The 23,678-nt window shown below is 42.6% G+C and overlaps 1 protein-coding gene across 11 annotated transcripts in view; it reads left to right on the forward strand.

Moving 5' to 3' along the window:
* Positions 1 to 23,678, forward strand: part of robo2 (roundabout, axon guidance receptor, homolog 2 (Drosophila)) — a 292,597-nt gene that overhangs the window by 230,150 nt on the left and 38,769 nt on the right. For all 11 annotated transcript variants that reach the window (XM_027280133.1, XM_027280137.1, XM_027280140.1 and 8 more), the window contains 6 exons: positions 5,299 to 5,456; positions 5,684 to 5,804; positions 6,018 to 6,156; positions 14,893 to 15,029; positions 20,056 to 20,180; positions 21,811 to 21,982. In XM_027280133.1, the coding sequence (XP_027135934.1) occupies positions 5,299 to 5,456; positions 5,684 to 5,804; positions 6,018 to 6,156; positions 14,893 to 15,029; positions 20,056 to 20,180; positions 21,811 to 21,982 (852 nt within the window). The remainder of the gene's footprint in view (positions 1 to 5,298; positions 5,457 to 5,683; positions 5,805 to 6,017; positions 6,157 to 14,892; positions 15,030 to 20,055; positions 20,181 to 21,810; positions 21,983 to 23,678) is intronic.

The raw sequence follows: 23,678 nt of genomic DNA on the forward strand, positions 1-23,678 counted from the left end.
GAGGATAGAGCACATCGTTATTTATTATGCAAATGTATTCCATTTTAGACACAATTAAGTGATTAGAAAGCTGTCGCTCTCTCCTCTTTTTCTTCTCCGTGTCCTTACTTGTCTTTTTCTTTGCTTTTCAGCATATTACTGTAATGAAGCCATTACTTCTTCAAGTGAATTTTAATGAGTTTTTAACTAACATTTTAATGAGCTATACATTACCATAAAGCATGGATTAGGCTAAATTGAATTGTGTCGATGTGTGCACGCGCATGTGTGTGTACTGTATGCGTGCGAAGTAAATGTGTGTATTGGTATTGTTAAAGGGTTGCAAAGGAAAGAGGTTCATTAAGACTTAATTATATTGTTTCTCGGGAGCAGCACCGCGCATTTTTCCTGGCTCGGCCTGCAAAATCACCCACTGTGGTCTTACTGTCATTATGTGCTGCCCAGGGGCTTGTTAGGCCAAATTAGGGGTGCTGCTTGAAAAATGAGCTTTGTACGGGGCTGCTGTTTAAATAAGGATGCTTGTTTGACTTATCTACTGAATCAGAGGTAGGAGCACAGTATGCAGTATGAGTGTGATGGAATGCACCCCGTTCGTTTGCGGTCAGCCCCATTTATTCAGCACCTTTGTACTCCTCTAGTCAGTTTGACCTTGATCAGGCATCCTCTCGTCATCCCCTGTTGTATTCCATTATGTCTTGCCTCTTTTCTCTCACATATGCTCTCTTTTATTCAATCCATGCCTGTAATAAAGATGCACATTTCATATGATATCACCACCTCTGATTTCTCCCCACTACGGTATCACAGCCGGCCATATGATTCTCTTTACCTTCACTCTTTTCCATATTTCCTGAATCTTATCTGTGAAAGTGACAGTGTTATTTACAATCCCTTAGCTCGGGATCGGCAGATAGGGAGAATGGTGGTGGAGATCATATCAGGCTTGGCCATGGTCTGTGGAGAATGATCGGGTGTGCATGCATATGGCTTCATCTGCGAAACCTCATCTGCAGTCAGTGCGGAGAGAGCCCCTGACAAGCCGGTGAAAGTGAGTAGAGGGGGCAGGATGCAATGCATGGGACAGTGCTGTGGGATTGGAGAAAAAAAAAATGATGAACTGAGAAGATGGAAGAAAAAGAAAGACAGAGAATGACCCCCGATGGTGAGAGGAGAGAATAAGACAGAGAGAGAAATGGTGATGAGTTGTGCTAATGATGAGAGTCTCCACTCAGTTCTCAGAGGAGGTACAGCCTTGGGCACCGCCAGCCGGCCATATTTTTGCAGCTGTTTCTCTGGTCTGACCTGCAACCCCTCAGTGGAGGAATATAGGGGATATGTGTGAACCTGCTGCTTGCCTGCCTGCTGAGGGGGTAATTTCTGCATCTGGATGGGGGGCAAAGGTTAGCTCTGGCCGGTGGGAGGGCAAATGAGCGAGTCAGAGCTGGGGAAAAAAAGCTTGTATCCAGACAAATGGAGCACATCTCCTTTCACGGTGTAGTATTATATAGTGTGGCATTATCCTTCTCCTGCCTTCAGCGTCAACAGTAATACAAAACATCAATGACAGCACATAGAGTGGGTTTGGTATGTTTTGTCAAGTGACATATATATTGTCTCTCTTCTCTAAGGGTGGAATGGAAAATGGCTGTATTGTAATAGCACTCTGCCGGATGAAGCGCAAAAAGCACTCGAACGAAATAATATTATAGCTCGGAGCTACGTCTCTACAGCTTTCCCAGTTTGTGTGTGTGTGTGCATGGTTTATTTTCTAATCAGAGTGTGGGTAGAAGGTGGTGGGTCTGGGTGCCAGGGTATGGCCTCGGGCTTCTAGCTGTTGTAATCTCTCTCTGTGTTTCTTAGCCCTTGACCCAGGAGAATATCTATGAAAGCATGGCGGGTCTTTTTCTCCAGTAAATAGAGAAGGAAAAAGTAATAACCACAAAAACATACACAAACATTCACATTTGCAGTATTGCAAAAAAGATACCAAGCCCCGCAGCTTTTAAGAAATGTTTCACACTTTGTCAGGTTTGTGGAAAGGTTTTTTGTGTGCGTGTGGTGAATGTCTATCAAAGTGATGTGAATGTCAAATCGGAGGAAAAGAATTAGCTTTTTAGAGTCTGTGTGTGTGTGTGTGTGTGTGTGTGTGTGTGTGTGTGTGTGTGTGTGTGTGTGTGTGTCTGTCAACCTTTGTGAACCAAAGCTAGGTACGCTCCTGTAGGTGAATGCATTTGTCAGCACTTATCTCAGTATGCAGGCTGGTCACTTCAGTCAAGGCTCCCTACTAATCTTACCGACAAGCAGTGTCACCCTCCGGTGAGTAATATCTTGGATGGGAGGAGAGGGCTCACTGTACAAAATATCTCTCCTCGTCCTGTCCTTGCCCCTTCACCTCTGTGCTATGATGCCGGGTGTTTGTGCATCAGGATGTATCGTGTCTCATGTATCTGCATCAGGATGATTTTTGTGTGCTAAGTCTATCTTAGCTAAGGACACACACACACACACAGACTCACACACATAGGTGGACCTCCCTAATGGCTGCTGGCACAGGCCTCTCCTACCAATGTAGGACAATCTGGTTTACTAAGTAACTGCGTGGGTGTCTCCTTTGTGTTTTATTCTGGCAAAGACCTCCACTCTCAACCCCCTGGCTGTTTCACAGCGCAAGTTGCAACCTGACTCCTTTAAGTTTGAGGTGTTGAAACGGTGCCAGCTGAGAGCGCTGCAGATTTGCCATGCTTTGCCCCCCTGCCTGATGCTCTTTCATTCAAATCTGCCCACCCCTCTGATATTTGGGAAATAAATATATAAATAAAATACCAAAAGGCAAAGGCAGATTAATATTATTCAGATATGGGTTCTTTTTAGCCTGCAGCCAGATTAACAGATGTACCACTTGCCAACAGTGGGGTGTATATGTAAAAATATATAAATATTAATAAGAGAGTGAGCAAGAAGGCAGAGTTTGGAGCCTCCTGGAACTTCATGGGAGGTGAGATGTTTTCAGTGGAAGAGTCGAGTGTTTCATGGGGATAGAAAGGCAATTACCTTACGTCTGTCGGCTGATTCGGGCCGGGATTGTCTGCAGGGCCTCAGAGTTGGAGCCGGAGTTCATTTTCTGACAGCAAATACACAGACCCACTTAATGATACACACATATCAGATGCACCTCACATAGATTAACAGAGAAAGACAGTCATGTTATGATTCTAATATAAAAGCGTTCACTTGCTTTATGATCCCTGACACAGTGTAGTTCAGCCCATGGAGGTGCCTGCAGGCAACAACAGAGTAGACATTGGCTCGTACTGCAATAAAGCAAAGGAAACGTTAGGCTGTGGTGATGAATATTTGATTTGTGTGTGCTTCAACTGTAAGAGGTTGACCTTGATGACTGTGTACTTGTAGTTAGGATTAGATCGTGTACTAAAGCATATTTGTATTGGCCCCTCCCCTCATTGACTTAGTAAATGTATCTGTTCAGAGCGTTGTCTTGATATTAACAAGCCCTGAACCAACACACAGGGCATAATCCCTCCACCAGCAATGTGTCATCTGTTTGTTTGTTGTAGCTGTTTGTTACCCAGTGTTTATCCTGTCCTCAACAAGTGTGTGTGTATTGCTTTTTTTTGTTTTTTTTTGCTGCAGTGTGTGGCTCATCTCTTTATGTATCTGTTTCTACACTTCCTGCATTTATTTAGATTGGAGGGCAGGGATGCATTTACTGTGACGCACTGCCCAGTGTTAGATTAGATTAGACGGCGTGGCCCAAGCACTGTAATGATGCCCCTAATGTGTGTCTCTTTTGTCACTGGTCTGTTTCAAAGGAAATTGATTCCGACAAAATCCCATGGGTGCCAGCATTGAATGGAAACTAGCAATTAAATCCAACATGATCTTGAAAACAACATGCAGTGTATCGTCCAAACCAGGCTATGATTTTAAATAGCAGGACTTCTGTTTGTAATGCAAATACAGAGAGCCCAGCAGCGGTGGCTGTTATGCCGACCATGGCCAGGGGGTCGACCACTCTGGAGATGGCTAATTACCTTAGCTCTTTAGATTAGAGGGCAGCCCTGCTCGAGATAGAGAGAGAGGGAGAAAACCTCTGCTTCTACCTCTTCTGTATTCTCTCCTTTCACACCTGTGTTTCATTTGAATTCATGTCACACAAAAGTCCCACTCTGTACCCCTGCGCATCCCCAGGATAATTGGGTTGAAAGCTTCCTCTTTCCCTCTGCCTCGCTTCCCTTGGTCTAAATAAATAAATAAGAAGACAATGGCTGCACGGCTTTCTGTAGAGAGGGTAAGAAGAGTGAATGAAGAGATGAGAGAAGCCTGGAGCGCAGGGACCAGTTATCCCCTCTTATAATCCCAGCACTCACCGCCATTGTCCCCAGTGCCGTGTGGAATTTACATAAGGACCTGTGGTGCTGCCCTTAATTTAGCCCTTCTCTAGCGTCTTCAAACATCCTCCAACAAGTTCAGCCCTTTTATCCTTCAGAGAAATCATGTGTCCCTTGCTTGACGGACACTGCTGAAGCTAAAATTCCTAAAGTGCTACTCCATTGATTTATTAGATTTGTTGTAGATCAAATGTAGAGAGATCTGTTTGAGTAGACACAGCAGGAGAGCCAGAGCGACCTCCAAGTCTGTACCTTTGAACCTATTTTTACTACATTAATATTATGAACGTTCGCTCAGTGGTGTGTTCTGCTCTGAATACACAATCGACTGAGGGTTTAATTTCGGATAGTTAGCTGAGTATGTGTGTGTGACGGCTGCTCTGCCTGTTTAATAATGAGCTGGTGTTGTGTGTTTCACTGAACACTATGCAGGGTGAGAGGCTATCTCTGTGATGAAAAGCCTACCTGAGGGTGATTAGATACATGGCCACAGTTGTTCATCAGACCACCCACTGTTTTTTTGTGTGTGTGTTAGCATGTATCTGGTTGTATGTATGTCTATATGCCAAGGAAAGTGAAGCGGCGTTGCACCCCTGTGAGCCCTCACATGTGAATGACACAAGGCTTCAGGGCATTCTGTCTCTGTTTGTTCTGCTAGCTCCACAGGGACCTCCATTAGCTCCAATTAGCTTTCACTTGTGCTTGCCTTGTCAGATGAGGCTGCGCATCCCATTTAAATTGCTGCATACATTCAGGCCGTGCTGTGCACACAACCTGCATACATGCACCAAGACATTTTAAAAAAATGGTGAACTGAATTCAACAAAATGTTAAGCTGTACTGTACTCCTCCTGAACCGTTTCCCCCTTTCTTTCTTTTTTCTCCTCAGTGCTGCGAGATGACTTCAGACAAAACCCCACAGATGTGGTGGTGGCAGCAGGAGAGCCGGCAATCCTTGAGTGCGTTCCTCCCAGAGGCCATCCCGAACCCACCATCTACTGGAAGAAAGACAAAGTGCGAATTGACGACAAGGATGACAGGATCACAGTGAGTACTATTACCATCTGTTTTAATACCTGCACTGAATGGGAAGAACTACTGTCAATATCTATTGTGATTTTTTTTTTATTGTGTTGGGCACATAGGAGGAAAGGGATTGAGGGATCAGTTCTTTCTTACTGCACACTTAAAATGTGCAGATCGAGGAGAAAAAGTGGAGAGAGAGAGATCTATATTATCTGTGTATTTACATAAAACTGTTTTGTTTTCTTCAGATCCGAGGGGGGAAGCTGATGATCTCCAACACGAGAAAGAGTGACGCTGGCATGTACATCTGTGTGGGAACCAACATGGTCGGAGAGAGGGACAGCGAGACAGCACAAGTCACCGTGTTTGGTAAGTTTGATTTCTCAAGTTCTCCTGAAACGTTTGTTTCCGTTCAGTAATCACAGAGGGTCTAATGAACAGATAAAGAGAACGAGGTAAACTGAATTTATTAGAGCAAAAACAGTGAGTAGACAGGAAGGACAGTATTTTCACACACTGGCAGAGACTCGGTGTGTTACACTCTGAAATGATCTTTTTTTATCCTCTGTGCCCATCCTGCAGAGCGGCCAACCTTCCTCCGGAGGCCCATCAACCAGGTGGTCCTGGAAGAGGAGACGGTAGAGTTTCGCTGCCAGGTACACGGAGACCCTCAGCCAAATGTACGCTGGAGGAAAGATGACATTGATGTCCCTCGTGGGAGGTATGTATATCTGCAGGAATATTCTTAAAAAAGGCATTATTTCAAGGGTGGAAAGTTTCTGCAGACAGTGATGAGATGAGCAAACTGTTACAGCACATGAGCAACCAGTTTTATATGTATGTGTGCGCTCTTTGCATACCGGTGTGTGAGTGTGTGTGCAGCACTGATGTGACAGGCTGCACTTAACGCAAAAGGAGCAGTGGAGGCACTGATGTCACTCTGAGTGACTGTTTCAAACTAATGATAACTCACGCTGCCAGCTCTCACCTGGCCTGGCTGCCAGGGCGGCATTAAATAGCTCTGTTAGGCTGTACACAATGCACATTGCACATTCAGGATAAAATGACTCCACCCTCAGGTTCCCCAAAAAACAGCTCCCACAGCCATAACAGGGGTAAGACGGTGTCTCATGTCGAGAAAGGGGTCTGCATGAAGACAAATAGATACCGAGCCAGACAATTAAAACTGAGTGACAGGTAAGTGGGCAGGGAGCCTGAAAGGTAGACATTTAGACGAGCAGAAAGGAAAAAAAAATTTGGCTCGCTGAAAAGCAGACAGGTAGAGAGAGAGACAGATAGAATGACAAGAGATACGAAGAGGGAGATTATATCAGCTGACGTGGCCCTCAAGTGTGTACAGGTGCAGCTGTTCAGGTGAAGTCTTGGCACAGATAATCACTCCTTCCCTTACACATTTAACCCCGTTGAGGCTGTGTATGCTCGCTGACAAATGCATTCACTCACAGTTACAAAAACAGAGACTGATGAAAGAATAAAAAGCCTGTAATTTATCAAGAAATGTTAGCACCGTCCCCAGCTTTAGTCTGCCTCACTTCCTGTACAAAGCCACTGATGATATAGTGATATTGTTTCTGGGCGTTGACCTGTTGCTTCACCGTGACTCACTGGACTCACAGTCAACAGCAGTGTCATGGTCAGGAGTAGACTTCAAAGAGACCAGAGTTTTTGTCCCCCCGCCAGCAAGTCAGTCACACACTGCTTGGATCACCTCATAAAACATACACTCAGTGGACCTGACATCTCTCAAGGCTAGCTGCAGAGCTGAGCGTGGGCGGGTTGTTTGTGTCTGATAAGGATTTGGTTCACTGGGCAGTGGGATACGATCGCTGTGCCAAAGCAAACACATAAAAGTATTTCACTCATGTCTTTGATAGGGAGTTGGCTCGGGATGAGAAGTCATTTTGTACACTAATTAACAGATTTATAACGGAGTAGGATGAGTGTCATGTGCCTGCGTCCTTGCTAACTGTATCATCACTTTGAAGTTTGGCCTTATTTGGATATGGAAAAAGACTGAACGTGTGAAAAATACACTTCCAAAATGAAGCAGTAAATATTGCAGTGTTCCTGATTACAATGTAGGAGCTTTTGTTTCCCTCGCTATATTTAATTCTACAGTTTAGCTTTGAAGCAGAAAGCAAGCACGAAGCCTGCGATATTCTAATTCTGACATTTTCCTGCTGCCTTTGTTGCGTGCCAAAAAGAAGCCTCCTCATATTAAGTGACGAACTGTTCCTGCTTTCTCCGCTGTTTATCCTCACTTAATAAACATCAAACGCCGCTTCTCTCTGACTGACAGAAGAGATGTCTAAAATCCCATGAAAGAATAGTTTCCAGCTTGATAAGTGGCAAGTGCGCTGAAGCAAAAGAAATAAACATAACACTGTGCATCTGTAGATATTTCACTAGTGGTCTTCACCATAGGAATAAAAGATCAAGCACTTCTATATTCAGTGGGGAGGGTCTTTGTTTGCTCTTTATCTGGAAAGGTTACACTGTCATTATGATAAGCTGTAAAATGAGACAGACTTAGTAAAGCCGCTCCTTCTTTACCATTAAATTGCTTTAACTTGTCTTCACTGGTCCCTTTACATGCATCGTGCATGCCTGTGTCTTTCTGTGGGTGTTTGTGTCTGTGTGTTTGCAACTTTTATTCTTGGAAGAAGCGAAATGAAGCCTCAGCTGAGTAAACAGGTCTTTAATATGCTCAGTGGCTCTAGCAGCCTCCCAGGCAAACACAGGCACACACACTGGCACATAGACATAAAGCACGCCAGGATGGCACTGGCTTCACTCTCTGTGGTATTGAAGAGGAGATAGAGACAGCACAAGAATGGTTTCAATTAGAGGACAAAGACAATGGCACTGCTCTTTTACCCCTGTGTGGGTGTTTGACTGTTTGTAAAAACTAAATTAAAATCAGCAGCAACAAGCTTATCTACCCCAAGACACTTGACAACACGCTTTGCTACTGCGGTGAAATAAAACAGGTCAGTTCCATATTTTTCAGTGTACATTGATGAGAAATCCAGAGACTTATCCCTGAGAAACCATTCAAATTAAGGTCTGGCACTTGTCAGAGTAAATAGCCAGAAATGTCAAGGAACAACAGGTGCATTATTACTGCAGGTGCATTAATTATGATGTGAAATTAGGTTCTTTGTGCTTGAAGAGAACATTTGCCTGAACTCATGGACCATATTCTTACTAAGAAAAGATGTAGGTTAAAATGTTTGCATTAAAGTTTCTTAAAGCACCGAGTCTGTGCTTAAACTAAAATCTTCCGTCACACATTTGTAGCTTTATTTCTCCATTCGGACAGGGAGGAGGTGGCAGCATTATCCATCTGGACTGTATTTGTATGCCAAATTACAGGATCTGTTTTTTTAAGAAATATCTCATCTTCTTTGAAATACTGTTATTAATATCAGGATTACCAAATGGCTCTTTTTGAATTCATATTATACCTTAAGAGTAAGGAAAGGACTGGAGTCTGTGAGGTGTTAAATACATGTAGTCCACCACACATGAAATTAGTTATAGAGAGGCAGACTAGCCTAGGCAGAATAATTACCTGTAGCTCAAATTAGATCAGGCCATTTCTTGAGCTTGCGGGTTCTTACTCTCATAATGGCTTTTTCTTTTATCATCTGTGCTCTGAAATAGGACTTTATGTTCAGGTCAGGACACAAAAAAAAACAAAATAAAAAAGCATTTCTACTTCCTCCATTGTCACACAGAACTTTAAACTATATGCTGAGCTAATGAAATTCTAAAATATAAGGTCTCTCTCTGGACCAGACTTAAATAATAAAGGATCAATGAGTGTGCAGAAAAAACAGTAGTTAGTTCAGATTTTAATTATTTCCGGGGTGGAAGGAAGAAAATCACATATATGCACCCCGGGCAGGATTCAAATCACTGACCAGCACATGTAATATTAAAATCACCCAACCTCCCCAAGAGAAATAAATCTGGCTCGAATGTCCAAAATACATAAGATTAGATTCAGATGGTAGAGTAGTGTCTTCCCAGGGGAAAATATTTAGCTTGTGTTGTCAAGCAGCTGGATTGTAGCATGTGTCTGAAGATACTATAAAAACTCAAACTTTAAGTTTGTGTATTTACAGCACATAGTGTACCTACTGTACAAAGCCCTTCCATAATGAGGCTGAATTTACAGCCTTCACATTTGGTTACACTTAAACAGTCCAAGTTATTACTTGTTAGAATGTGGATTAATATCAGTGTCAGATTAATATCCGTATGTCAAGCATCTCTGCCGAATCTTATGGGTAAGCACACAATAGCTGCTCCCACATCAAAGAGCTTTGTGTCTGCAAATGGATGTGTTTCTGCCATAGTCTGTGAATCCCAGTGAAAAGACTTGGGCAGTGTGTGTGTGTCTGTGTGTGTTATCTCCCACTGCCTACCAGCTAACTGTGTGGCCCACATCTTTCCCTCCTTTGGTTTCCCTCTCTCTCCTCATTTTCCTCTGGACCCTTGTGCCCTCTCCGGTGCCTTATCAGAGCCCCTTTGGTCTTGCAGTCTATCTGTATTCAGGCCCCCCTGTCCCCATTGACCTCCACAGCATAGCCTCTGCAACATTCAGCAGAAAAAGCCTTTCTTTCTGACTCAATCCCTTCGTGGTCTGTGTGTGTGTGTGTGTGTGTGGGTTTGTGTATGATAGAGGTGTGTGGGTCATTCCATTTGAGAAAGCTGTTAAAGCTAGTGTGACAGGAGCGCCTGTGTTATGCTGACCATCCAGTTTCAGTGATTTCTCACCTCCGCAACTCAGCAGAATAAAAATACGGCAGGCTATGGTTCCTGTCTCCATTACTTCCCCTGATATATAACTGGATACATCTGGTATTTATGAGGGGGGGTGCTGGGAGGAATGGCAGCAGGATGATCAGGAGTTTATTTTATCTTCTTGGTGTATTGACACTAATTGTGTCAACTATAAAATAATGTGAAAACAATAATAATTCACTATATAATTCAGAATATAGAAAATGTGGTTTTGCATGACTTATGGCTGTGCAGCTGATCATTCGTTATGGATCATTTATCTTCATGAATCATAGAAAATCAGTCTATCAAAAGATGTTTTCTGCATCCTTTGGTCTTGGCTTTCAGGCTTCGGTCAATGAGCTTTACTTTCCTTTCTTTTTCTCTATCTGTAACATTTCCAGTACAACCATGGGGTCTGCTCCAAACCACTTCCACTAAGTAAAGACTGCACTGCTGCCACCATTTCTGTGGCACTGGGGAGAAGTAAGGCAAATTTAGGATTACATTGCTTCCCACAAACCCCCAGCCTAACCATACATGGATGAAATCTTTGATTAATGTAGGATGAGGTGATGAATGTTAGTTGGAGCGATGGGAAGGTCCTGACCCTGCCGAGGCATGAGACTTGCCAAGAGACAGTGGAGCTCTGGCTAAGGGCCTTGCAGAAGGAAGCAATGGCGCCTAATTGATTCCCTCTCATGGGTGACAGGGCCTGGACAGGTAGACTCCAGCTCTTTTGATCAGGATGAGGTAAAGTAGCAGTCAGATGGTGTTGAACTGGATCAGAGTGTCAGAATGAAATGGAGCAGAGAGGGGACTTTGTGTCAGAGCAGTCAGGCCAGAGAGCAGGCTGGAATTAGCCCTCAACCGTATCTTGAGTCTGACTCATGTGCTCGGAGTTGGCACACAAGCCTTCTGCCTACCGCCGGCCCCATTCATATGTACACACAGAGGCGAGGCAGATAAGATCCTCTCAGGATGAGTCATTTTGTGGATAACTGTACACACGCATTCAGTCACCCGTACGGCTAAGAGATAAAATTCTCTTAATGTGAGTGAATTGGCACGAGTCTGAAGGTGGAACATGGGTGAGTGTGCTCCTGACGGACAGTTCAAAGCAAACCCTCTCAGATGACCCGAAAGATTTTTTGAGATGTAAATGCTTTTAAAGTGTGTCCAATAATGTTTTCATCTTTGCACAGCCAAACATCAAGTTGACAACCCAGAAAAATGCTACTTTGTCTTGGCATTTGCTTACATTCCCATCACTCCTCGTCTCCCTGCAGGGGTGAATGACTCTGCACATGTGTGGATACGTGTTAGATGATTGTATACTTTGTTCTCTGTGTGTTTGTGTGCGTGCGTGTGTGTGCGTCTGTACAGTGTGCCTTTTCTAGGCTGAAAAGGAGTCCAACGGGGTGAGCTTGGCTCTTCTATCCTTTCCACAGCCCTTCTACATGTGCAATTACATTCCTCCTCTAATAGAGAACAGAGCTCTGCCCCAATCCAGTCTCAATAAAGAGCTACTGTTCCCTTTCCGTGTGTACTTACATGTGTGTGTGGCCACAACTACCTCTTATCCCTGAGTATTTCCACTCATCTTGTCATCTAGGCTGATTCCATATAGGAAGTTGATTACAGATTGATTGGGCTCATGTTTCCCACTAATAAGTCATGGGCCAGCCCGAGGTTCTGTTTGAGAGATTGATGGAGAAGGGACAGAGAACAATAAGCATGTTGTGTATACGTGGGTTATCCACATGGCATGAGCTCTGCCATGCAGATGTCAGGCTGTGGGAACCCGTATCAGCGGTTGAACTATTTCTATGAGTTATCGCAATATCTGTAGCTCCATTCTTGTTCTTAACATTACGTAAAAATCAATGTGTAATGCATTGTCCGAAAATATGCAACCATAGAAGAAGCTCAAAACATTCCCGGTTTAATCTAATATCTCTGTAATCATTTTTACTTATGTTAAAGAATAAACCATGTCAAGACCCAATGATGATTTTTATAGTTAGGTATTATTTTTAATAAAAACATGGCATGACTCACTAGAGAACAAAAGAACAAACATCAATAAAAAATTTAAATACAAGATCAAACACACATATATCATATACACATCATCAGGCCCAACAACCTAATTACGTAACAAAACATGTGACAACAAAAATAGATAAGTAAATAAGTAAATAGTAAATGTCCCTGATGGGCTACTGTAGAAACATGGCAGACTGCGTGGAAGACAACCCACAGCATCTGTAGATATAAAAGGCTCATTTCAAAATAACAAAAACAACCTTTTTTAGGTGATTATACATTAATGATGTTATGATTATTATATTTAATTTCTGCAATATTCTGTAAAAAGCCCCTTAAATCTGACACACTGGACTAGACTGCTGTACATCATCTCTGCATCACTTCTGTATCTCATGAAAAATCTTAAAAATAGCGAAGAATAGTGTTGTAGAGCCTTCTTGAGTGAAAAATTGCCTTCCCCCTATGATGACACGGAGCTTGTTAGGATAGGTTTGATTGAGAGGACTGGGAAAATTGTACTTGTTCACTTGCTCTCATCATAGTTTTGTTAGGGAGTCATTGTGTTCTTCCTAAGCCCCAACTTGTCCCTGCCACTCTTTTGTTCATCTCTACCTCCGCTTACAAGTCAGGAGTTCATGTTGAGCTACCCACCGTAGCCAGAGGGCAGAATATGGAATATTTCTTTCTATTAGCTTGTTTGTTTTTCATCTGACATCAGGCTTTTCCCAAAAGGTGCCGTCTCATTCCTTTGGATGCCACTCACTCGGTTTTCGACAATAAATGCTTTATTCACGTCCCCGACCATTACCTGAACTGTACATCCCCTCTCACTAGAACAAAGCCTTCAGTCATGACTCAGTCAAATAATCATTATGGCTCCTTAAGTACCTGTGTGGAGAGGAGGAACTGGCAGTCAAAGTTGAGGAATGTGCTTCAATAAAGCTGCCTTTGAATGCTTTCTCAGGAAATGTCATAACAGCAGGTGAAAAAATAAGACATGGATAGGCAGCGCAGATTAGTTTTGCAGCTGTCAGTGGCAAGCAGCCATCACTACACCTGATGGTCAAGCAGAGGGGTCTTTCCCACTCTGAGGGAAATGGACCATAGCATCCTGTTACTCTAAAGTCCCATCAGAAACACACTGCTGTAAACCATATCAAATGATCCAGTCCAGAGTAAACAGCTATCCGCCTTCATATTTTGCGTCGTGTATTAACTACTAGCAATTCCCCTAAAGGGAAAAAGAGGGAATCTATCCCTCTAACAAGTATCATCTGTGTAGGCAAAGCCAAATATAGCGTATTCCTCTGTGCCATCCAGAAGCTATTAAAAACACATAAAGGAGTCATGCTGTTGCGATGGGTGGCATATTTCTTCATTACAATGAACATAGCCAGTGTAGTTTGTTCTAAAACAACTCCGACTGCATTTTCACTCTCATGAGGGTTAGCTCACCGCGGGCAGACATCACCGCTCTTGGTTCCTTTTATGTGTTTTTAATAGTTGTTGGACTACAAGTTTGGAGTTTTATGGAAGAAAGGCATGAGCTATAATAAAAGGATAATAAAACGCCAGGCTCGTCCTTTAAAGCTCCTGTGTGGATTTGAAAGATTCTGACTTTGGGGACTCCAAGTGGCAGTCTCAAAAAAGACACTGAGGCAGACTGCAGTGCACCGATTTAAAGGCTGAAAGCAACATCGCCTGCACCAATTTCTGCTGGATTATCTCATTGTTCTGCAAACGAATAATTTAAAATATTCTATATTCACATAGAAATTCAAAACAGAGGCTTTAAAGGGCCAAACACAGTGTCAAGCTCTAATAGACTGGCCCCTTTGTCTGTTCATCTCAACTCTGTTCTCAGTGTCTGTGAATGACAGACTGTGAACAGCAGAAGGTTGTCAAGCTGACAGACCACCACCACACAGCTCCACCACCCCCACCAGCACACTACTTACACACTTGCCAGGCCAGCACCCCCTTCAATTATAGACTGGAACAACAAACCAGACCAGCATCACCCCCCCTGTCAACTGTCATACAATTCATACAGGTTTAAGCCCACGTACTACCATCTGCAAACACACACAAACACAAACATTTGACTACTGCGGTGGAATTTAAATCAGTATAGTTTCTTGCATTGATTCAGTCAGTTGCTTCACAATAAGAAAGTGCAGCTCTGTATAGATTTATTGCAACTGTATGTTCATACACATGCAGTAGACACACAATGGACTCACACACAACACACAAGGCTCTGGATATGGTTTGAGCATATCTACACACACACAGAAACATCTCATGAATATTGAACGAGTTTTTGGGGTTCCAACTGAACGCACACCTCTCTGTGTACTGTGTGTCATTGTTGAATAATTGATCCGCCTCCTTGCAATCTCCATTTGTCAGTTGTGCTTCTTTGTATCTCTCAAAGAGGAAATACACTCACCACGGCTACCGCCAGACACGGGTGAAATACTGAATCACGTCTAATTTGTCACAGAGTTAATGTTTTATCTGGATTTATAGTGTTTGCTTTTAATGCTGAGCACGCAACTTCAATTTCATGATGTTACATCTCTGTTGACAGGTATGAGATCAAGTATGACAAGGACGACTATGTGCTGAGAGTGAAGAAGGCTTCGGTCAACGACGAGGGCACGTTCACATGTGTGGCAGAAAACCGTGTAGGCAAACTGGAGGCCTCCGCCACTCTCACAGTCAGAGGTATGTAACACCTTTGTTCTTTGTTATTTTTTCACATTAGCTAACACACAACAACACTTAGAGAAGTCGTGGCCCACTGAGGTTTACACCAATACGTGGTTTAGATTGGCAGTTTTCTCCAGAGGGTCCCCTTTACACAAATGGAAATCCAGAATGCTGACTCCCACAGCCGAGAGAGATGTAGACAGTCTATGAACCTCTTTAATTATTTACATTTCCAACTGCGGCGTCGACACACTCTGCCACCCTCCCCCCCGGTCATGGTGGTCTGCTAGCCACGCTACCCTCCATCCTGTAACCACCCAGTCAGCAAAGCCATTTCACAGATTACTGGTGCACACCGCCAGTCCCACACCTGGGGTTTACAAGGTTAATAAAAACATTCTAACCATAATTTTCCCTCTTTTCACCACTCTTCTTCCCATTAAACCCAAGTGTTTAAGGTCTCTGTGGAGCGTTTTAGAGCGACACGGGGGGCCAGAGGGAGGTAAAGCAAAGTCTGGGTTGTTTTTTACCCTTTTTTGGATAGTGGATTTGTGAAAGTAGTATCTTAATGTACCTGACGGCGAGGCATACAAAACCACTACCTGCACCAACTCCAGCTTTCAGAAGCTCCACTCTCTTCCTGTAACACACATGCTGTCTTCACTTAGTCTTTGAAATACTCTCTCTCTATTCCTCTTGCTCTCTTTTTGTCTGCTCTGTCCATCAGCATGTAGAATTGTAGATTTCATTAATGCGGACAGCGAAGGTCCAGTAGTATATTTGTCTCTGATGGCTATTTGAATGCAATTGAAGATTGTTTTGACCACCAGGGGGCATTTGTATCAACCTGCCTTTATAACTCAGGTGTCTGAGAAACAGAAGCTTCGGCTTATCAATAAAACTGTCAAGCGGACAAAAGCTACTGGATCCTCTCTGTCATGCTGACCCTGTGCCAGAAATGTGCTGGCCCCAACACAACATGTCATTCATTCTGACTTTGATTTCTTTTTGTCTTATTTTATTATGTTTTTTTTCTGTTCCTCTTCTCTTGTTTTATATGTTTGTGTGTCTTAATTTGTTCCTTTTGTGTATCCACTCCTCCATTGTTGTGTCTCCAGCTCGCCCTGTTGGTAAGTACTCATCCTTCTGATTTGACCCCATCCTGCATGCACCTCTCTCCATAAACACTGCTGCATTTGACTGCTTGACATTGAATTACCCATTGCTTTAAACATTGCTGTATTTGACTAACACATGTGTTACATCACATTGTGTGCCCTCAGAATTGTTGTTTGCGAATAGTTTTGTAGTCGTTTTGTGTAGATTTTATAGCTCTACCTGGATCACTAACATGGAAATCACTAATGGCCTGTAACACCAGTTCTGTCTGTAATTTGAATTGGAGGCGTACGGAGCCTAGTCAAAGCAGCCAGCTGCATTTACCCTATTTGTAACAACATGACCGAACTTGAAGACAAAGAACACAACAAACACTTGAGTTTCAACAGGTTTCTCTGTGTCTTTATATGTTTCAAACTCATTTTAAATACATTATTAGTGTGGCAGTAATCTGTCTGTAAATTGTAATTAAAGATGTTCCACAAGATTTTTTTTTAGTGAAGAAAGCAGGTTTGTATTTTTATCACTTGCACTTAATCTCACCGAGCAGCTGATGGAACGGGTGTAGGTTTCAATGACATCAAGTATAGTAACTCAAAAGTTTAGCAGCAAAGCTCAAAACTGAAGTCTCTATAGACTCTACCCTTGTCCTTTACAGTGACTGAGTAGTCTGGCAGTCTGATAGTCTCAGACATTGTCATCTCATATGGTCCAGGACGTGTTTAACTTGCAAGTCTTGAGGCCATCTGTGGATTTTTGGAACTCAAAGCTGAGATCTGTTTGTTTTGGACGAGCTTCTTTCCTCCTGAGCCCCACGACAGAGCCGGGAATCTCATTTTATTTCCCTGTAGATTGGGAAAAGGTCAGGGCACAAACAAAAAGTGATACTCTTGATGTTGTGGATCTTGTTAAATATTAAATTGGTAGAGTGAAGTGAGCGAAAATTGGCATCTCGAGAGAAAGGTGTGCTTTCTGAGAGCAGAAACCGGAGGAATGCAGGAGTAAGAAACATTCATCGAGACAAAGAAGGGAGAGGGAAATAATGGCAGAAGTGTGTATGTGTGTGTGGACGGGTTTGACTGGCAGAAAAACCCAGACACTGCCTCAGTGGCAGGACTTTGGTTGCCAAAACAGCAGTGGCTGTTCAACGATTGTCAAACTGTCAGCTTTCAAGAAGATGGAGGAAATTACACATTCACTCTGCCTGTGGGAAGAGACAGTAATTGCTGTCGACTTCAGAATAACATATGATTGAACGTGGGACTTAAAAGAGGAGGCTTCTTAGTTTGGTCTACTGAATAGATGTGTGCCACTGTGTCCATTTGTTCTCCTCACCCTGACTTCTGTTTTATGCTGAGCCCACTCCACACCAGGCAGATGTGACTTGTCATGAATTAAATATGGACACCTGATCATGTGTTTCCTTAGGAGGGGACAGGAAGGAGCCTCTCACATGTCGTTAAGGGTGTGTGAATCAAAACAAGGCCACTGTGAGTTGAGCCCTGAGCCAAGTTGTGAAACTGTCACACACTGACTTGCTCTTGATTTGTCTGACTTTTTGATCTGTTTTTCTCTGTGGGTCTCCCACTCCTTCTTTAGGTCCATTCCCCCTCACATATATTTGATTCCTTTTTTTAAAGTAGTGCCACAGGTATCGACTGATCTCAGGATTAATCTCAGGCCACCAGGGAAATCTAATCAAGCCAAATAGACTGGCTGATAGAAACTTTAATTAAATTAAATCAGTGGAGTTAATGTTTTGACCTGCTACCAATGGATCAAACAGTCAGGTGCAGTAGGAAACATTTTTACTTTATTAATAAATTAGCATATCTTGATTACAAAAAGGCTGCACTGGTACCAATGTCAGCTCTAATTAAAATGACAAACACATTTCTTTCTTTTACTAAGTTGGGTGAAATTTTAGCTGAACTGACACAGTTTTGACATCCAGCTGCAAACAATTATCCAATTATAAACCTCAAAAACATTCACATAACTTAATTCTGTTTGACAATACTTGTGTTTGACTAAATAAGAAAATAAGTTGGGTTAACTAAGTGAAAATGAGCTGCAATAGGTTCCTATGAGAACAGTAAAGAACTGATGAAAGAATGATGTTCAAGAATGGACAAGGTCGAGCGGTGCAGTGATGAGGACCAGCCTGTAAGGTGTTAAACCATATTTTTTAATGGGCAGTTAGTAATACAGTATGTGGGAAGGAGCAGAGCAGAGCAGAGGAAGTGAAGGGAGGGAAAAGAGTCCTTGCCAGAGCATGATTTAGGAGCTCTGTATCAGGCCCAGCATTGTGAGAGCCACAAGATATCCAAGCTGCAGAAGGCCAAACGGGAAGGCAGTAAATCTGTAGCCATCTGTACCATTCCCAACTGTGTGTATCTTTGACAAATACACACCCCCAAAAAGGGATTACATGGAGAAACCAGCCAAATGGGAAGAGTTTGGCCTTACTGGAACCAGCTGGCTTGTCAGTGAAAGGACTTACAGAGAAATCAAAAGAAACAGAAAAGGGTGCAAGATGCCGCACTGCAACAATTCAGATTTCTTTTTTACAAAGAATTTCACGACAATCTGTAGAAATGTCTACATTTTTTATTTTGTTTCTCTAAAGACCAATGTCTGAACTTACTTGAGGTCATGGCAAATACCCTTTTATTTGTTGACTTTCATTATCAGGAACAGGAACCATGTTTCCTCCTCTAATGAACGTGTCATTGATGTCTTATCTTGGCAAACATGGCACTCGTCAACAAAGGACATAAGACCCCCAGTGACAGTCAAGGAATAATTAAGTCGAGGTCTTGGGTCATGGAGTAATGACCTCAGGTCAAAGTTCAGACATTGAGAGATCTAGTTTTATTTTTGTGCACATCATAGTTAATAAAGATAGATTATGAAGGATGAAAATGTGAAAACCAGAATAAAAACCAAAATCTTTATCTGTTGGTGTAAAATAATGTCGTTTACCATGGGCATTCTGTGCATTCAATTCATCATTCTTTGCTTGTTTATTGAAAAATATGATAAATGTTGCTTGTACATGTGAAGATACGAGGGAAAGTTTCTAATATACCATGAAGGAAACGGTCAGGCAGCGAAGAGAGGCGTCTCTGCACGCCAAAAGAACATCTAAACTCAATCTCAACTCCTCTCTCTTTATTATTGAACTGCATCTGTCAAGTTGTCAGTCAGAAATGTCTCACTCTCCCCCCGAATGTGAGTGTGTGACAACTGGTCTGGCTCCTGATGGAGTCATGAATATTGACTGAGAAAGCTTCACACTACGATTTCAAACTTTGATAGCTTTTCAAGCCTTTTCTCTATTTGATGGAGAGGTGTTAGTTTGAAGTGTGGTAAACACAGACGTAGTCCTTTCTGTCTCTCGCTCTCTTTTGATACAGCTTTGATCAAGTACTTCAGATCATGTCTTTTATAGAGATTCATTCTGATGCGAACTAAATCTCATATGTGAAAAGTCCGACATGATTAACCCTTATATGTCTATATACCTGTTCATAGTTTTTGGATGTTTCCAGGGCATGGGTGTGCCTATGTGTTGTCTCAGATTAAATGCCATCGTGACCAAGGCGCTTCCCCCGTGTGAATGCCAATGTGACTGTCATTCATTCAGCCTCAGCCTCACCTGGATGAATGGCCAACCTGGTTACCATGGCAACAGTAGTCATTGGCGTACTCCCTCTGTTCAGAGCTATTAGAGAGCCAAAGCCGGATATAATGCTGCATGGAAGCTCTGTTCGGCACTCCCGTTTTTTTTATTTGACCGTGTCGTATATTGCTTTTTTTTTTCTCTTTTTTTTTTGCTTGAAATCCCCAAGCCCTTACGTTTGGCCTCACTATGTACCACTGCTCCACTAACACTGGTGTTTTTACCCTTTGACTTCAGCTGCGCCCCAGTTTGTCATCCGCCCAAGGGACCAAATTGTGGCTCAAGGCCGCACTGCCACCTTCCCGTGTGAAACCAAAGGAAACCCTCAGCCTGCTGTCTTCTGGCAGAAGGAGGGAAGTCAGGTAAGAAAAAATGATCTCACAGAAAACCCTTTGTCTCTTTTTTGTCTTGTTTCTCACACGTAAATATATTGCTCTCTTAGTTGGCAGCTTTTATCGTCTACTGTGTGATGAGTGTTGTTAACACTCAGCACTTTGTTTGGATTCCCTTGGCTGTACTTGCAATTGCTGAGTTTTTCTGATTCTCCTGGCATGCACACACACACACACACACTTACACACAGCACTTCCAACTACACTATCTGTCATCAGTATCTTTACTACAGACACAGATACACCTTTGTTCTCAGGAGCCGCCAAACGACAGTGTGCCTGGCAAAGTGCTAATCGGTTTCCCGTGACCCTGCACTGATAACAACGATCCTATCCCTCACTCAAGCAGATAACCCATTCAAATACCTGGGTGTCCTCACAACGCTCAACAACAGTGCCAATTAGGAGCCTGTTGGGGCTTGTAGATGAGCCAGAGATATGATTCAGCTCTGGCTAAGGTTCAAACACACATACACACAAACACACAAAGATACACACGTATGTAGCCTGCAGGCCAACAATTACAGCAAAGTCCTCTTTTAAAAGAGTGAACAGGAGTGAGACACATGCTTACGTGTTCACACAAACATTTGGTGTAATGCTCACCCACTTTACCCCTTACCAATGTGTGACAGAAACCATATGACTCAGTCACCGAGTCATTTGTGAACTTTGAGCCATTTTGCATCCGGCGTTTCAAGTTGTTATTAAAGATGAGCCTTTTGAAATGAATGCACCACAAACACTTTTGTACAAGCAGTTGCACGTCCTTGCCATCTCGGCACTCGTCTTTGTGTTTATCGATGTTTTCTCTATCTCACCCACACCGTCGTACAAAAGGTATGAAGGTATTTGTTGAGAGAACAAATTAAAGCTAATTCAGTACAGTAATTAAATTGCAGGAAGGCCTTTTTTCACACACTTGAGCATAATGGCGTGTTCATCTCTCTGTGCTGGAGATGCGTAGAGCCTAATTTAAAACAACAACATAATTTGTTGCATTTAAGTGATTAAGTGTAATTAAAGCCAGCTAATGTATCTGCTGGTTACCTTTGGGGATCATAAGAAGAAATGGATGCAGAAAAGAAAGAGCTGGGATAGGGTGGCTGAATGGAAGAGATGATGTTTTATCAGTGTGATCAGTCCTCTGATTCTGTGTATTTACTCTGGAATATGTGGGACTGATTATCCCTCCTTCTGTTTTGCTATATTCAGTATAAGTTGACCTCGTATGAGGTGGTCTCTGTGGGTAAAAGTGCAGCTCAAAACGGCTGTGGATTTGAAGCAGAAAGGAAAAGTAGTCACGAAGCCAACGAGAGCAAAAGTTGCCTTCATAACACAGTGGAGCCTCTGGCTTGGCCCAAGAATAAGTTTGAAACCAAGTCATCAAACTGTATACATGCTGAGGTTGGTTAACCAAGAAGATAGATGGAATTGTTCATACTGTAGCTGTGATAGTCTGATCTGTGTGTACTTGAGTGTGCACACTGTATGTGTGTGTGTTTGATGGTGGTGCCGTGTGTGTGAGTGTTTTGTCATTTTTCCAGGTTGTACTTGTTCCATGTTCTCACTAATTGGCTGTTTGTTCCTGCTTCTGCAGAATTTGCTCTTTCCCAACCAACCCCAGCAGCCCAATAGTCGCTTCTCGGTGTCACCCAGCGGAGACCTCACCATTTCATCTGTGCAGCGGGCAGACGCTGGTTACTATATCTGCCAGGCTCTGACCGTTGCAGGCAGTATCCTCGCCAAGGCTCAACTGGAGGTCACAGATGGTGAGGGAAAACTGACGCCTAACTTCTTCCATGCCAGCACACTACAGCACACTAACACACGCCTTAGAGCTACTGCAAATGTGGAGAAGTGCATATATGGACACATTTGATTCTCTCCCACATGCTTTTAGACAACAAATAAATGATTCAAACTGACATGAAAGACATCTTACTTTAGTTTGCCACAGTTTTTTACCACAAGACCTTGGTCTTGCTGTGAGTTTCTGTGAGAATTTAACCTTAAACACCCTTGAAAGTATATGTACACAAGCACAAATGATTTTTTTTTATTTTTGTTATTTCATGTAGAGGAATAAATTCTTCTTCAGTTTGAGAAATGCCAGTATTCCCATGACCTTCAGTTACTGTGTTTTTGCAGTGCGGTCTTTGTTTCATTTTTTCCTGACACAATTTAATTAAAATTTCTACTTTTGCTTTTGGAAAAGAAATAAAGCATTGCCCTTGAGTTTCTTCAGGTTTAATGATCAGCGTTTGGCCGAGTGGGCGGATGCAAGTATGTGATGTGAGGAAGGAAGCAAGAGACACTGTAAGAGTAGAGGGGGGAGCATGACTGAGTGAGTGAGTGACAATGATTTTCTCTGGAATGAATTATGTGGTCCTGCGAGGTGTGGGAGCATCTAATCTGCTCAGCTGCTGCGATGGCAAGATAGACGGCCATCCATATGTCTGCTAAAGTACCTGCTAGCAGAAAGATTAAAAGCACTACAGGACACTTCTTTTCAATATTTTGTCTGAAGCAGGAATGGTACTATTGCACATGCAAAATTAGTATGTTCTTCAACTGTCTTAAATGATATTTAATCACATTTTACAGCCAAATAATATGCTTTATCAGATTTTTATTTATTTTTTTGGCTTTTACTGAATGTGCTGCAGCTTTTTTGGATTCAAATCTTTTTTCTTTTCTTTTTTTTTCTGCCTCAGTGTTCAACAAAACAAAAGTGTGAGACAGGTCTGAAAGAAAAGGAGGGAGGGGAGGGAAGAGTACAGGAGGGCCAGGGTGAGGTCATGGCCACACCTGCCGCAGTCTTCGTGTGATTTACTGCCCCGAGCCCCGACAACAGTCTGTAGAGTTCAAGGAGATCTGTAATGAGAAATTCCTGATCCAGAGACCCAAGGCCTTAGCTGGGCCTTGCCTCCTCCCTCTGTCACTCCTACATGCCATCAACACAGATCAGGCGCATCAAATCACTGGACATAGCAATGACTTATGCTTGTACTCAAAACTAGTCAAGAGTCTCTAAATAAGGAAAGTAGTGAAGTCATGAACTTCACTTAAAACAACATAATTCAGCCTATTTAGTAGAGCAGAAAAAAGACTTTATTCCAGTTTATAATGTTGATGTAAATCTTTAGGTGCAGACAGAAAACTTCCTGGATGTGTTTATGAGATAAGATAAACTACAGTACAGCATAGTGAGTTCTTGGCCAGTAGCAGCTGCTTTGAATCCTCTCTTGGCTTAGTTTCTCATTTACATCATCACGTTTGATTTATACGATTAGATCTGCCCTAATATAAACATTCCAGAGGACTAAAACAATAAGTGAAATATAATTATTGATATTGATTTACGGTGTTTGGCTTGCGGTAGATAATATATCTTTTTTCTGCATGTGTTTTTTTTCTCTCTTTCTGTCTTATGTGACCTAAAAGCAAAGGGTGGAGAAGTGTATT

This window comes from Larimichthys crocea, chromosome VII, assembly GCF_000972845.2.
Source record: "Larimichthys crocea isolate SSNF chromosome VII, L_crocea_2.0, whole genome shotgun sequence".
In the NCBI taxonomy this organism is placed as follows: Eukaryota; Metazoa; Chordata; class Actinopteri; family Sciaenidae; genus Larimichthys; species Larimichthys crocea.